The sequence below is a fragment of the Phaseolus vulgaris genome, chromosome 9 (genome assembly GCF_051622355.1).
Source record: "Phaseolus vulgaris cultivar YP4 chromosome 9, ASM5162235v1, whole genome shotgun sequence".
Taxonomy (NCBI): domain Eukaryota; kingdom Viridiplantae; phylum Streptophyta; class Magnoliopsida; order Fabales; family Fabaceae; genus Phaseolus; species Phaseolus vulgaris.
Genome location: NC_143506.1, coordinates 9714423 through 9729640, shown reverse-complemented (window position 1 = coordinate 9729640; position 15218 = coordinate 9714423). Strand labels below are relative to the sequence as shown.

The following is a 15218-nucleotide window of genomic DNA, read 5'->3' as shown; positions in this document are numbered from 1 at the left end:
GGATTTTCAGGTTTTCTTTTCTTTTTTCATACTATGCTATGTAATAATAATAATATTATTATACCTTCTTTTTACGTGTAAATAAACCTATTTAATATATTAAATTTAAAAATAATCTGTATTTCTTATATATACGGAAATCATTAACATAAATTCTAGAATAATTTTTAAAAAAATGAAACTATTTATTTAATCTTAGTTAGTTGTTGAAAATAGACTAGACATTAGGACATTTCATAATATATAGGCAGGTACAAATCTCAAATGTTTCGATTTTATAAAGTTGAGTTAATATGGTATAAGAGTCATTTTTTATTTTATCATAACGAGTGTTTGTTGGTCTTATCAAATCATCTATTATCAATCACTTATAATATATAGTCAAATGTATAAGTTCGCACTACGTGAAAAAGAGGTATGTTAGAAATATCATATTAACTATAGATTATAACATTTTAATATTAGTTATTTTATAAAATAATTATCATAACCTTTTATAAAGTTTAAATTAGTTACCTTTTTTATACTTTGAGAATTTTTTTAAGTAAAAATCACGTAAAAAATATTATTTTTTTTAATTTCTAGTGAAAAAAACTCAGGATAGATATAGAATAATGTTTTTTATTTTTTTATCTTTTTTACTGATAATTGTATTATTCAACTTTATTTGTGGAATTGTTGTTTTTTCCATTCACTGTATTGTATTTATTTTTATTATTTTTATTCTTATAATATTATTTTCCATTATGTTAGAATTTTGTTTTCTTCTCATTGTGTTCTTTTAGTAGCAATACTTTCCTAATTGAAATTCTGATTTTTCATTGTTTAAAATTTTTATACATATTGTTATTACGGGGAAGCGACATTGTTATATACTTGCTTGTTTGATTAATTTTGGTACAAATTATATAAAAAAAAAACACACAATTAATTTATGATATAATATTACTTTAAAAAATATATTAAATGATAAAGTTGGTAATTTCAACGTATTAATAATAGAATGCCGAAAGTAACTAAAGAATTATTTCTTAGTAAACATTTCCAACAATAATAGCATCATTTATTCATTATTTTTTAAATTTAAATTCTGAACACTCCTTTACTATTTATAATTTTTTATATTTAATTAACATGTTGTTATTATTTTTATTTTTATTTATTTTTTTATAATATTTTTTTTGGTTATTCATATTGTTGTGTATATGTAACATATATTTATACGAGTTTTATTAGCTACTAGATTATGGTAATATCAATTCCAGATTATGAAAGATTTTGTACCATTATCTCATACGTCTTAGAATGTGAGATTTTAATCACTCTCGATTATTTTATAGTTTGTGTTTTATATACACTTTTAAGGTTAAGAAATTCATTGATTTAACAAATTAAAAATGAAAATGTGACTTTTTTTAATTTGTGTTCATATGATTAAATAATAAATAATAACATTAGGAGGATTTTTTAATTGACCTAGTTCTTTAACTAATAAAGTTAGGGTAACATATTTTTAGCATGACTTGTTAGACCATTAGGTAATCATTGGTCTAATGTGAAAACAAAATCAAGATAAAAGGATGATAAAAAGTACTGAAATTTATGACTTACAAAAACATTATTGAGGTGACTATGAAAACTACAACAACATTAATGGTTGTTAGAAGAATGATGATTCTATATGACCATTATATTTATTTCTTATTTATTGGTCAAATTTAGTTTTCATGTTGTTTTGTGATTTTTTTAATTTGGTTTTAATTATACTTTTATTTTAGTTATAAGTTTTGATTATGGTCAAGTTTTGTCATGGTGGGTGGTGTACATCTAAACATTCAAGTCAGTCCATTTTCGATGTTTAAAGTAGACAATTATGTGAAATTAAATAAATGTGTTTTTACACGGAGTACCTTTCTATTTATTCTAATTTTAATGAGTCTATATATCTATCTAACTTTGTTGATGACCCAATTGAATCCCAATCGTGGTTTTATGATGTCCTTATAAATAATATGTTTGTTTAATCATGTTTAATTATTTTAGGATAAGACATGTGTCAGTCGAATGCGTTGAGATAAAATTTACTTAACCGAAAAGTATGTCGGTCGTCGGAGATGAATTCGATTGTTTTTTATCCTAGATAATACAAATTAAAATCAATACAAATAGGGAGGTACCTTAAAATAAAAACACTTTTGATTGATTCCACATAATTGTTTTCTTTAAACATTGAGACTACACTGACTTGAATACGAGAGTGATTGCAGATACACTCACATTAAAATCAAACCAAATCGAAATTAAGACTTATAATCAAAACCAAACCAGACTCAGATCGAGATATAAATTAGAACCAATACACGAAGTCGCACAAAAATAAATTTGAGAAAAATAAGAATAAAAGCACGTAGTCCTATATGATCATCTCAATATTATAAAATATTAACCCAACATAATATTATAGAAGTTTAATTCTAATTTTGAAGAGGGAATTAACCACAACAATTTAAACAATTAATTAGTACAATGAGAGATGTTAAGGAGTTAGAGCTTAAGTAAATCAAATCTCGAAACAATATAGACTTCTTAGTCATTGTATGATTTTGGTTACTCTCGAAGGTTATCTCAACAGAGGAAGACAAAAAAAAATCAAATAACTGGTTAAGTTAACTCACATTTATGGTCTAATGATTAAATATCAATAATGAATAATCTTAAAAGTCCTACTAATAAATATTATTCCAACTTTATCCATTTTTTATTTTATAAATAATGTCAACTCTAAACTACAAATTTCATTTTAGATAAATTATAGTTGCTAATTATATTCATAATCGAGACCTCTCTATTCTTCTAGCAAGTAAGAAAAACTTGTGGATTACTTCCTTTATCTACAAATAGCAATACATGAGTTCTTAAGTTTTATATTATTAATTTTTAGGAAAACTTAATTATAACCAATAAGTATATACTCTCAATTAATTTATGTAGGTTAGATTACATTTGAACACAATAGAAATTATTGTTTACCCTTAACTATTTTTTAATTGATAAATGTTAGTTGTTAATATGATCACTTTTGTTATAAGAGGACTTTAATCTAAAACTTATCCTTTCATCCATTATACTTTTACTATCAAATCAAACTATATATAATTTTTCCCACTTTTGGTTTTAAAAACTAATTAGCCATTGAATGTTTATAGTTTTAATTTATTTTACACAAATACAAATATTAGGTAAAAAAAAAAACACGTTGCTCAAAACGATATTTGGGGGTGAAGAATAGTATAACTATAAACGTCTATAAAATAATATAAAAATTTATACCACATAACTATGAAAAACTGAGTTTTGAGTATGTTGAATTAAACAAATATTTATCTTTCACACGAAACCATGAAAATGCAATGAGAAAATATAGGGGAAAAAATTAATCATTAGATTATCTTTATACTTCAATTTGATAAAAAAAAATTATAATTTACCAAAGGATCAGGGTTCAAAATGATTCGTACAAATATTGTTTCAACCAGCAAAATTCACACATTTCAATGTAAATTTATTATATGCATATATGCATTGAATGTGTCCACACTTGACTAATAAGCTTCAATTTTTTGTTGAATTGGTTAGACCAACTAATCTGATTTGAGTTTTGAAATTTGTTGTAAAATTAACTACATGTAAAAAAAATAAAAATAGCATTAAATAATAATTTTTTTTATAGTGAAAGATGATAAAAAGTTTTTGTACTATATTCACTCCAAAATATTTGTCAACAAGATATTTATTTTATAAGAGTTCTTTTTAAATTCTCGTCTGCATTAATTAACTTTTTTATATTTAGGATTAATACGTTAAAAATGGGTCAAATGAATCCATATATAATGATGCCTAAGAATCCATATATAATTTTTTCTTAATTGAATCCATATGTTTTGCTAATTTAATATGTAAAATGGATTGACCCATCTATTTCGTTTATATTTAAAGATGTTACTAATATATATTTTTATATAATTAAAAGGGAATAAAATGTATATAAGACAAAATAGTTTATAAGTTAAAATTTAAAATGTAAATATTTTTTTTATTTGATTTTGATTTATTTTAACAAGTCAACATATAATTTTACGATTAAAAAAGAAGAAGTTGGTATTATTAAACTACTATAATTTCAATCGGGTTAACATGGTAGAAAAAGTCAGATAAATTTATATTTCAATTTTTGTTATTACCCTAAATAAATAAATGGTTGTTAGAGTGAAAATATACATTACAATTATATTTTTTAAGTTTACTTTTATAATTGTTTCCTTTATTGTGCAAGGGACGGAGAGGGTGTCTTTTACTCTTTTCAATTGTGATTTTTTTTTATTTTAGATTCATTTCTCAGATAAATTATTTGACGTTCAATAAATGTCCATTATATGTGTACAATAAATATTATAATAATAATGTATATTTATTTTAATTGTTGTATCTATTTATATGATCGTGTGATGCAATATTTTACTGTTGGATTAAGATTAATATCTATGTCATAATTAAGATTATATTACAATTTTTTATAAGGTTTAACTTACTTACATTTACAATATTATAAAATAATTTAAAGTTATTAGATACATTCTTAATAATTATTTAACCTTTGATTTTATATACTAACAAAAGTATAATCAAATTAAAATTAGACGTGTGAAATGTCATATCTAACAAATTGTATATATATTTTTTATTATTGTTGTTTCATTTATGATTATATCATTGTGATAACTATGCTGATTAAAGTTACAATAATAAATAATTGTTACATTTTTTTTAATCAACAAGCTCAATTTAACTATGGAGAAGTTTTAAATAAATGATTACTCACATATTGCATGATATTTAGGATAAAATGTCATGATGGTTAAAATTCTATTTGTTTCTATCATGCTAATATTTTATCATGTCATTAATATTTATTTATTGATACGAAAACATCTAAAAAAAACATCAATTGTTAGAGGATGTATGGATAGAATATGTTTTCAATACATGAGGTGGGAGGAATAGTGGTGTATTTATTTAATTTTTTTATAAAATAAAATAATTCAAACTAAATTCTATACAACATACAATTCACAGTATTGACTTAAATAAAATTTATTATTCATGGTTATGATTCTTGAATAACGAAATTCTCACATTATTTTGAATCATCTCAATAAAACAATAGATCATAATTTAGTTATGATGCATTTTTTCATTTTTTTGAAAAAATAAATTATGATTTTTTAAAATTAGAAATATAAGAATAAAAATTGTTAATACTTTATAACAATAGTCATATTTAATTTTTTTTTGTAATAATTTAAATAAGTTGTTAAATGTAATTAACATTGAGTTTTTGTTTATAAATATGACAAAGACATGAAAATAATATTAAATTTTGGTTTAAATATGAGAGTATTTATAATTAAATATTTTATTAATTTGTTTATATAAAATATGAAATAATATATACACATTTACGAAATTAAACTTATATATTGTTTGTTGTAACTAATTCATGGAGGTATATATTTTTTGTTAAGTGTAATACATAAATAATTATATTAATTTTAGTCCCATGATATTTGTAAAAAATATTCTATTGAAGTGAAATAAGAAATATTTAAAATAAAAAGAAAAAAGAATAAAAACTTTTATAAAATGAGAAATATATTAATTAAATTTATTAACATTTTATAAACATATTAGATATTATAATAATATTAACATTTTTATTAAGTTGATTATGTAATGTATGGAATAATATATTAAATTAAGTTAGATGCATTTGGTAATAAAATGACATGTTGCAATTATTTATTTTTTAAGTAAATAGTATTGTTGAAAAATATGATTTTTTTTTTATAATGAAACATTATTATTAAAATTTCATAACATTTGAAATAATTAAATGGTGTTGATAATAAAAATTGGAAATTTAAGTTATGTTTAAATTTTGTAATGATTTAAGTTAATACTGTAAATATGTATTTATTTTGAATTATTGACAATTATATTTTCAATTCAAATTTAAAATAAATATTAAAATATTATTCATTAAGATGATAAGAAAAGCCCACAAATAATTACAAAGTAGAAAAATAAATTCATAAATATATTGATAATAAAATATATTAGTTATTTAGACAATATTAATTAATTTAATAGTTTATATAAAATTAATCAAAAAATATATTTAAAAAATAAATTTCTTACCATCTTAATTTAAAAAAGAAATAAAGTTGATGGTCTGAATTTAACTATAAAAAAAATCAAAATTTCACCTACTTTTTTTATTATAATTGATCAAAATGAAGGCATTACTCTAAACGTGAATTATGATAATAAATAATAAAACATGTTATTTAGATAAACACTATGAATAATATGTGATTTAGAAAATTTTACTTTTCAACGTTCTTATGTTAAAATATATATATTAATTAGAGAAATCACTGAACAATTAAAAAATCATTGATATTAAATTCACGTAACATTGTATACTTAGACATTTAAAAAAGATGTTTGGTGATTTTGAGACATTTTGACTATAATCATTATTGTTATTGTAATTTAGCAAATATGTTAGGAAGAAAATGGTAAACTCTTTTATTTTTAGGTATTTGAGTATTCACATTTAATCATAGGAAGTGATGTATTATAGTACCGAATTTTCATTTTCTAAAAAAAAAATACACATATTCATAATCAAATTGAAATACTATTCTTAAATCATCCAAACCTAACTAATAATTATTACTGTAATATTTTAAGCATAATAAGAATTGAAAATTTATATATTTCGGGGGCAGAATTGTAAGTTGGAATTTGCAATGAATTGAATGCTTTTGACACGAAACCTTGAAAGTTGAATTGTGTGCAACTCCGTTTCTCATTCTCTGAAATTCAATTCATTTTTTGGGGCTTGCAATTTCCATTTCAATGTCCACCAATCCCCACAGAGGTGCCTCCTTCTACGCTGATGCTGCGCATTATCGATCCAGGTTACGCGTTCTCTCTCTCTCTCTCTTTCTCTTACATTCGTTACAAAGAATTTTGCAGCAATTGAATTTGCGACAATTGCAGAGAGGGACTTAGCACCCGACCCGTTGCATCCTCGGATGAAATCCAATTGCATATCGACCCGGGCATCGACTTCGATGATGAAATCATCGGTCTTCGTGGCCAAGTTAGAAAATTGAAAAATGTATTTCACAATTTGACTATTTCCATTTTCTCTATTCTGATTCATAAATGATGTTCGCGTGAATGAAACTTCGTATGTTTCCGCAGGTTGCTGAAGATATAGGTTCAGAGGTCAAGCATCAGAGAGATTTTCTGGAACAAGTGGTATGTAATTTTGCAGTTTTTGTTATTTTTTGCTTGTTTCGAATTTTGGGTGGAGAAAGGAGAGTGCATGTTGAGGGCCTAGAACCCAGAGTTATCTGCTTTATGACTCGGGCAATAATGGAATTAGTATGCTTTAGACGTTTTAAATTCTACAGATTTTGAAATGTGAAATCTAGCTTCTAGGTCCAATTTCTTATACTGCACAGGATCATAAGATTTGAAATGGAAAACCATACCGTTAATGCTGCTACTGCATTTTGAATATCTTTTGCCAAGTCACAATGAATAAATGTACTCTTCACATCCATTCAAGTGAGGGACCAACCTTGAGAAGCTATAATAGAGAGAATGATCCTAATATTGGTCATTTTTGCATTTGGTGCTAAACATCTCATTATAATCCACCCCATACTTGTTGGTTGTTTCTCATAAGAAAGTAGACTTTAAGCCTCACTCAACCCTACAAAACTGGCTTGTACGATGAGGTTTGCACCCTTCTAGTCGATGTGAGATCTCCAACGTGTCCTCTCATGTCAGCTAAGGAATAAACATCTAGAGTGTATGATTACATATTTGTGGGTGGTCTAGGAGTCTAATAATGAGTAGGACAACAACTCTAGTGAACATGACTAGGATAAACTCTGAATGACTTTGATACCATGTTAATAAGTGGGTTTATGTCTAACTCAAGCACACAAAATCGACTTGTATGGTGAGATCTACACTCCACTTATATATATATATATATATATATATATATATTAATTTGGCCTTATTCCTAGTTAATGTGGATGAGATCTCTAGTAGAACCTCTCAGGCTGAGGAACAAACATTTGAGCATGAGATTAGATATTTGTGAGTGGTTCAACAGGAGCCCCCGATAACAGGTGGCACAACAACCTCAATGAACTTGACTAGGATAAATTCTAAATCACTTTATACCATTTAGTAAGTGAGTTTATGCCCAACTCAATCTTACAAAACCGTCTTATAAAGTGAGGTTTGCACCCCATTTACATATTAAGATTTAGTTATATCTCTAGTTGGCGTGGAATATTCAATGTCCAAAAGCAACCAAATGGGCTTTACAACGTTGATTAAAGATGTTGTCATAATTTAGCTTCATTGAATAAATCCATTTGCAACCAATAGGCTTAACCATTGATGGTTGAGGAATAATGTCTTGTGAAATTTTCTTGAAGAGCTTGGAGTTCATCATACATCGCATTGACCCAATGAACATCTTTAACTATCAAGGAAGACATATAGGAATAGTTGTGCAAGATTAGGTAACAGGAAAATAAATTGGTCCAAATTCATACATGTTTAACAACGAGAAACTTGTTGTGAGCATTGCAAAACTACTGAAGCAAGGATGGTGGTGGATCAGATGTGAGAAGGGCATACTAGGATTTTGCCTGTCTTAAACTTGACCCATTTTAGATCGTTCTTAGAATGGGAAATATCAGAAAAATCAGAAAGACTAAACAACCAATCGAACATGGTAAAATATGTTGGTGGTCAAAGAAAACAACATTCCAAGAGATGCCTGTTTTGAAAATCTTGTTCCGTAAGATTTTCAGAATAGGTAATCCAGAAGGCAACATTTAAATATACTATAAAGAGTAGAATGGTCATTTTAAAAATCATGGGGTGCATATAGTATAAAGGGTAGAATGGTCATTTTAAAAATCATGGGGGTGCAGGTATTAATTTTGGGATGCGGGAATTAAAAGCCTTTTTTGGTTACAAAGGATTATTCTGGGTGGAGTTGCATTAAGATAACTGGTTAATGGAAGAAGGAAAGTTACAACTAATAATGGTTTTTCTTAAATTGATGAATACTTTGTCCAATATTTTATAATTTTCGTAGTAGTGGGATTTTCTACTTGCGATGAGGAGAGATGAATTTTTTTTTGGTGTTTTTTGTTGAATATTGTGTTATAGTAATTGATCAGACATTGGCACATTCTCTCCTTTTTGGCAAGGAATTACCCAACCGTCTCATTAATATTTTGATTGTGTATGTTTCAATACAGCAAATGACAATGTTAAAAGCTCAAGCTGGAGTGAAGAATAATTTAAGAAGATTGAACAAGAGCATCGTCCGAAATGGTGCCAACCATGTTGTTCACGTGATTGTTTTTGCATTAGTCTGTTTCTTTATGGTATACTTCTGGTCAAAGTTGTCCAGAAAATGATGGCTCGTACCTAAAAGATTTTACTCAGGGCCTTCTTGGGATTACTCACTAGTCACTGTTATGCCTAATCTTCTTGTACATAAAAGCTACGCTACCTATTGCTTTATTGTTAAAAATTCTTCGACTTCCGAATTATGTTTCTTGGTCGAAGCAGTAAAGCTGTGTAAAGGATAACTCTCTTCTCTTTGAAATATCATGTGTATATTTGATAATGTAGTCAATAGCATCCTTGAACTTTACTGAGTTAATGGTGCGACAATAGATAATAACCTGTTTGGATAGGAAGCCCTCAAAATGGAGCTATCTGGTTTGTTTTTGTTGCCAATTGCACTGTTGCATGCTAAAAGCAAATTACAAACCATTATACTACGAGAATGAAATCTAAATGCAAAACTTTGAGAGACAATGTTATTTTTTTTAATAGGGCTTGTTTTTTCTCCAAATAGATAATAATTAGGTGGAACGTATTCAATATATTAAAAGGCATACAAAATTTGAACTTACGGGCATAACATCTATTCAATAACTTTGATCGGAGGAAATTAAAAAAGTAATGTACTCATGTCAGAAAACAGTTTTAATTATGTCAACATTAATATCATGTTAGTTAATTTTTTATAGTAACAACTAAAAAAATTCTAATAGAAGTTTTTTTAAAATATTTTATAGTATAAACATGCACAACCATTAAATTTGGAAATCATTGGATAATGCAGCAATCGCGGCAAAAAGAAATTAAGTATTCACTACCAATTGCTCAGATGAAGAGAATTAGGTACCACTTCGCTTTTCTTTCCTTAACAAGAACATTATAGCAACTAAATTTCGTTATTTTCTTGTCAAGGGAATGCAAGTCTTACGAGACTAGTAAAAAAAGTAAATACCCGATCGGATCGGATATGTAAAGAAGATAAAATATTCAATTCGCATAAACCAGCGACTTCAAGAAAATGACACATTACCATTCTATTCACAAATGCTGTACAATTATTTCAGTTAATCATTATTAGTTTATTAAGCAAAGGAACAAAAAAATATTGTAATTAGATCTCACTATAAAGGAACTTGGGGAGAGAACGGCACCCAGGTCACCCTACCATAGGAGTCAGCATGTAAAATTCACTTTAGCCCACTGTGTGATGTGTTGAGGAAAGTAGATTCTATAATCCCAGCAAGAACAGTCAAGAAAAGTGGTATATTTGGTGTCAGCCGGTCAGTAGGTTAAAATGCTTTACAAAGGTTGTTTGGCTTCATGTTAGATGAACCTTGTTGAACTATCGGACCTGTTGGACCACACACCCTGCTCCTCTTTGGTTCAGATATCCTCACATGTGAAATTGCAGAGGCAAGCACATCAATCAACACACATTCATCCTGATCATCTGAAGTGCAACTTTCGGAGAATGAACCCTCGCTAAGTGAGTAATTATCTATCATCCTATTTCCTCCTAACCCTGGTTCGGGAACAGCAACAAGCTGTGGACATGTTGCACCAATTTGGTTCTTCAATTTTGTTTTGATGGGCAGCATCGTCAATGTCTGTGCCGTGTAGAACAATATCCATGGATGTCCTGAAATTAAACCATAAGGTTAATATAACACGCTAACAGTCAACTTAAAACTATCTCAAACATTGAAGGTATTGTTACTTTTCTCCTAGAAAATATTAGGCACACTTTTGAAAGAGAATCATTAGCATATAAGTGGAACGCGTAACAAAGTATTGGAGGATTAGCAAATTAACCGTTATGCCAAAAAATAAAGGATAGCTACACAAGTACAGAAGGGTACAATCATTTAACAGCTAGTCAAAGCCTGATATAACAAGGCATTTACTTAAAGTCATTGTGATAACAAATAAATTTGAAGTAAACTTGCATATATTCCGAGTTTTGATTTTTTAAATGAAATAGCCTGTGGAAGAGAGAGTTATATTATACAACATTTCTGCGCAGATTCATCATGAAAGAAGGAAGAAAGATAAAACCGGCAATCTACAATGCATTCATAATATATCATGAACTTACTAAGTACTTCATCAGCTGAAATCCTCGCTGAAATATCCCTTGTCAGCATTCTCCCAATAAGATCTCGCGCAGGTTTAGATATTGATTCCCACATCCCAGTTTGAAAATCTAATTTGACGGTCTTAATAGCCTCAAAAACTGCTTCCAACGAATCTCCTTGAAATGGAAGACTGCCAACCAACAGAGCATGCAGAAGCACTCCAGCACTCCATATATCCACCTTCTCAGAGTATCTGCCTAACAATACTTCTGGGGCAACATAGGCAGGGCTTCCAGCCAAACCAGTCAAGTTCTGACCTGAGATAAGACAACTTTTTAGTTAACAAAGACATGGATAACGGTTTGATGTATGGAGCCAGACCGGAAAAGAAATTTGCCAAACTCAAAATGATATTTGCAATTGCTTAAAATAAGATGCAAACAATGTGGACCCTACCACCAAATGTAATGACTTTAAAAATTTGTGACTGTTTTAAGTTTAAAGCTCATTATGGTGAATTCCTTCAATTAATGCATGGAAACGGGAAATAAACATATGGTATGAACAATAGCATATCTGCCTAAGCCCCATATACTTTTTTCTTGATAGATACTGATCTGGATATATTTTCACAGAAGGCAGATTGGAATCGAAGTTAAGGAATCAAGACAAGTTTCACATGTTACCTTCGGAAATTCTCATGGCCAAGCCAAAATCTGCAAGCTTTATTTTCCCAGAAGCTGTGAGCAGTATATTCTCAGGTTTGATATCTCTGTGCACAACTCCCATGTCATGACAATAGTTGATGACCAACATCACTTCCTTGAGTACATTAGCAGCCCGCTGTTCTGAATACGGACCATCCTTAACCATCCGATCAATGAGTCGTCCCCCAGAGCACAATTCCATCACAAGATGAAAGCAATCAGCTTCCTCGTAAACTGCTTGTAGTGTCACAACCCCAGAATGTCCGGACAAGTGTTGCATTATCTCAACCTCTCGGTGGACCGTCTCCTCCCCCTTCCTCAGAGTCTTACATGCATATTCTGCTCCGCTAACCCTGGAACGACACAGCCAAACAGACCCAAACTTGCCTTGCCCAATCGTCTCACCAGACACATAATCATCCTCAATCTTCTTCTTCCTGCCCATCTGGGTAGCAACATCAATGCATCCAATCTTCCTCTTAAGCCCTCGCCCTGGCGTGATCAACGAAGACGTCCCACAAGGCGGGGCAGTGGCAATGCCGGCAAGTCTTCTTTTAAAGGAAGCAGCTGGCTCAGTGGCAGCATCCTCCTCCTTACAACACCTCTTCTTCAGCCTAGAACAATCCTCTAGCGAGTAATGGGCCTTCAAATTCGACGAAGCAGAGCCAAGATTAGGAGACAAAATAACATCCAGATCCGCAGACGCATCAGTCTCGCTTCCTTTCCTTTTCTTCCTCATAACATCGGTTAACGTTAACAAGCACTCACCACCCTCAAAAATCTCAAGATCACAACAACCCCATCACCCAAGCAAACCCCTATTTCACACTTCGATCCGTCTTCTACAATGAATACAGAGAACATCAACAATAATCGAAAACCCGTCCGATATATACATACATATATATGTATGTGTGTCTATATATATGTATGCATTATATTCAGAATCACATCCAAATTGAAGAAAGCACCGCCATTATTACACGGCACGCAAAAAAGGAAAGGGAAAAGGGAAAAGGGAAAACCCCCTTCCCCCGCCACCAAAATGAGGAAGAGAAGAACCAGAAACTTTTTGGTTGGGTGTGAGAATTAACATTCCCCCAATGATCAAGCGTGGCTTACTAATAATAAAACAGCAATAATTGGACATAAAAAAATTAGCGCGAAAAGAACGAACCTCTTAGGTTTGGAGCGAACAAGGGTCTCCGATGGAAGAGAAGACAGCAAAGGAAAAAGGCTTTTGATAGAGAATAAACGGAAAAGGGAAGAATGGCGGAGAAGATTGGTGCAGAAACCCTAGAAATCTTGGATCCAAGAATTGGGGGAAATAGGTGAAATAAGAGTTATCTTGTTGGTGAAAAAAAGCAAGAGTCTTAGCGTCGTATATGGTGTGGAGTGTGATCTTTTTTTCTTCTCTAAAATCCAAACCTAACTTTCTTCAGGGAGAGGCTTATGTTATGCGGTGAGCGCGTCCACGGTAAGCTCATGGGACTGCGAATACGCTACAATCTATATTACATTTATTTGGTACTGTTTCTGTTGCCTCACGTGCCATGCGGCTGTTTTTGGGCACACTCCTCTCACGTGACTCCACACCCTTTCACCCACCACCACTACTAATCAATATTTCACAATCATACACTCAGGTGAATTAATATATTGATTTTAATATTATATAATCAAAAGTATAAATCTACATTAAACTATACTTTATACTATACAATTTTTCTACCTCAATTTAGTTCATATAAGTGATAATAGCTTATTATCAAAGGTTGACTTGGATAATGTACATTTCAAGGGTGATGTGTTGTCAAAACCAATGTGGGGATACATTAATTAGATGAAAGAAAAGTTTTAAACGATAATGTTTGATTACTTCACGATAATAGAATGGAACCAATCCTTAAAAGAACATTGGATTAATTTTTTTTAGGTATTCAAGTGTTTTTTTTTATCAAAAATAAGTTCGGTAGGTAAACTCATTAGAATTTTCACCAATACTATAACACTCTCTTTCTTTCCACATATTTAGGGTTCACGTGGATATAAGTGTTTAATGGAGCTTGTTTGGTTCAGTGAATTGGCTGACAAGTACAATGATGAATGCATATGTTGAATTAGTATCATAAAAAAATTAGTTTCTATGAAAAAAAGTCACATACATCTTCAGTATTTTATCTTAATGCCCCTTACACGTTTCATGCATGTAATCACTTCAGCTTTCTAGTGTGTAGACATCACATTGTGGAAATCAATTTTGTTTGTCATATTTATTTAAGATTTTGAGTATTTTTGAATTTTTATATATTTCATATATTTTATTTAAATAGTACATTAAATATTTAATATTTATATATATTTATAATTTTGAATATTTTATATATTTTAGATTTTTTTTAAATAGGACATTAAATATTTATACTTTGTATTTATTTAAGATTTAAAAATTTTAGAAGTTTTATATTTTTATTTAAATAGAGCATTGAATATTTATAATTTGTATTTATTTCAAATTTGGAATATTTTATAATTTTTTATATATTTTAAATTTTATTTAAATATGACATTAATTATTTAAGATTTGTATTTAGGATTTTGAATATTTATAATTCACAAATAAATTAATCAAATTAATTTTTCAACAATTTTTAAATAAAACAGTAAATTTGTAAATTTATAAATAACTCATATTTTTTTTAAATAATTATTCAATGATACTACACCTAATTTACATAATTTCAATTAACTCAAAATCAACACCAAAATACCTCATATTTCATTATTCAATTTTTTAAAAAACAAAAATAAATTTTTAATATTATATTTTACATTTATAAAAAAATTTAAAATATCATCACTTACAAACTTTAATATTTTTTTTTCACATTAACATATACCAATCCAAATATAC

At 28.7% G+C, this 15218-nt stretch overlaps 2 protein-coding genes across 3 annotated transcripts; one reads left to right on the top strand and one right to left on the bottom strand.

Moving 5' to 3' along the window:
* The first annotated feature begins 6836 nt into the window (after nt 1-6836).
* LOC137821914 (bet1-like protein At4g14600) lies at nt 6837-9806 on the top strand. Its single transcript, XM_068626716.1, has 4 exons — nt 6837-7043; nt 7126-7246; nt 7333-7389; nt 9429-9806. Exons 1-4 carry the CDS (start codon nt 6982-6984, stop codon nt 9588-9590), a joined length of 402 nt encoding a protein of 133 aa, XP_068482817.1. The 5' UTR covers nt 6837-6981; the 3' UTR covers nt 9591-9806.
* A 725-nt stretch (nt 9807-10531) lies between these two features.
* On the bottom strand, nt 10532-13929 carry PEPKR2 (phosphoenolpyruvate carboxylase-related kinase 2). 2 transcript variants are annotated; one of them, XM_068625479.1, is made up of 4 exons: nt 13482-13929; nt 12284-13146; nt 11618-11914; nt 10532-11161 (listed from the first exon to the last, which is right to left on the bottom strand). In XM_068625479.1, the coding sequence occupies exons 2-4, from the start codon at nt 13041-13043 to the stop codon at nt 10812-10814; spliced, it is 1407 nt and encodes a 468-aa protein (XP_068481580.1). In that variant the 5' UTR covers nt 13044-13146; nt 13482-13929; the 3' UTR covers nt 10532-10811. The 2 variants fall into 2 exon arrangements, with proteins under 2 accessions (XP_068481580.1, XP_068481581.1); XM_068625480.1 differs by having other exon boundaries at nt 12284-13143; nt 13482-13797.
* Nucleotides 13930-15218: the final 1289 nt, after the last annotated feature.

Coding starts and splice junctions, on each gene's coding strand:
- LOC137821914 (XM_068626716.1), top strand. CDS start 6,982: ATGTCCACCAATCCCCACAGAGGTGCCTCCTTCTACGCTGATGCTGCG. Junction 7,044..7,125: donor GCTGCGCATTATCGATCCAG/GTTACGCGTTCT, acceptor CGACAATTGCAG/AGAGGGACTTAGCACCCGAC. Junction 7,247..7,332: donor AAGTTAGAAAATTGAAAAAT/GTATTTCACAAT, acceptor ATGTTTCCGCAG/GTTGCTGAAGATATAGGTTC.
- PEPKR2 (XM_068625479.1), bottom strand. CDS start 13,043: ATGAGGAAGAAAAGGAAAGGAAGCGAGACTGATGCGTCTGCGGATCTG. Junction 11,915..12,283: donor GGCCATGAGAATTTCCGAAG/GTAACATGTGAA, acceptor GTCTTATCTCAG/GTCAGAACTTGACTGGTTTG. Junction 11,162..11,617: donor TTCAGCTGATGAAGTACTTA/GTAAGTTCATGA, acceptor GTTTAATTTCAG/GACATCCATGGATATTGTTC.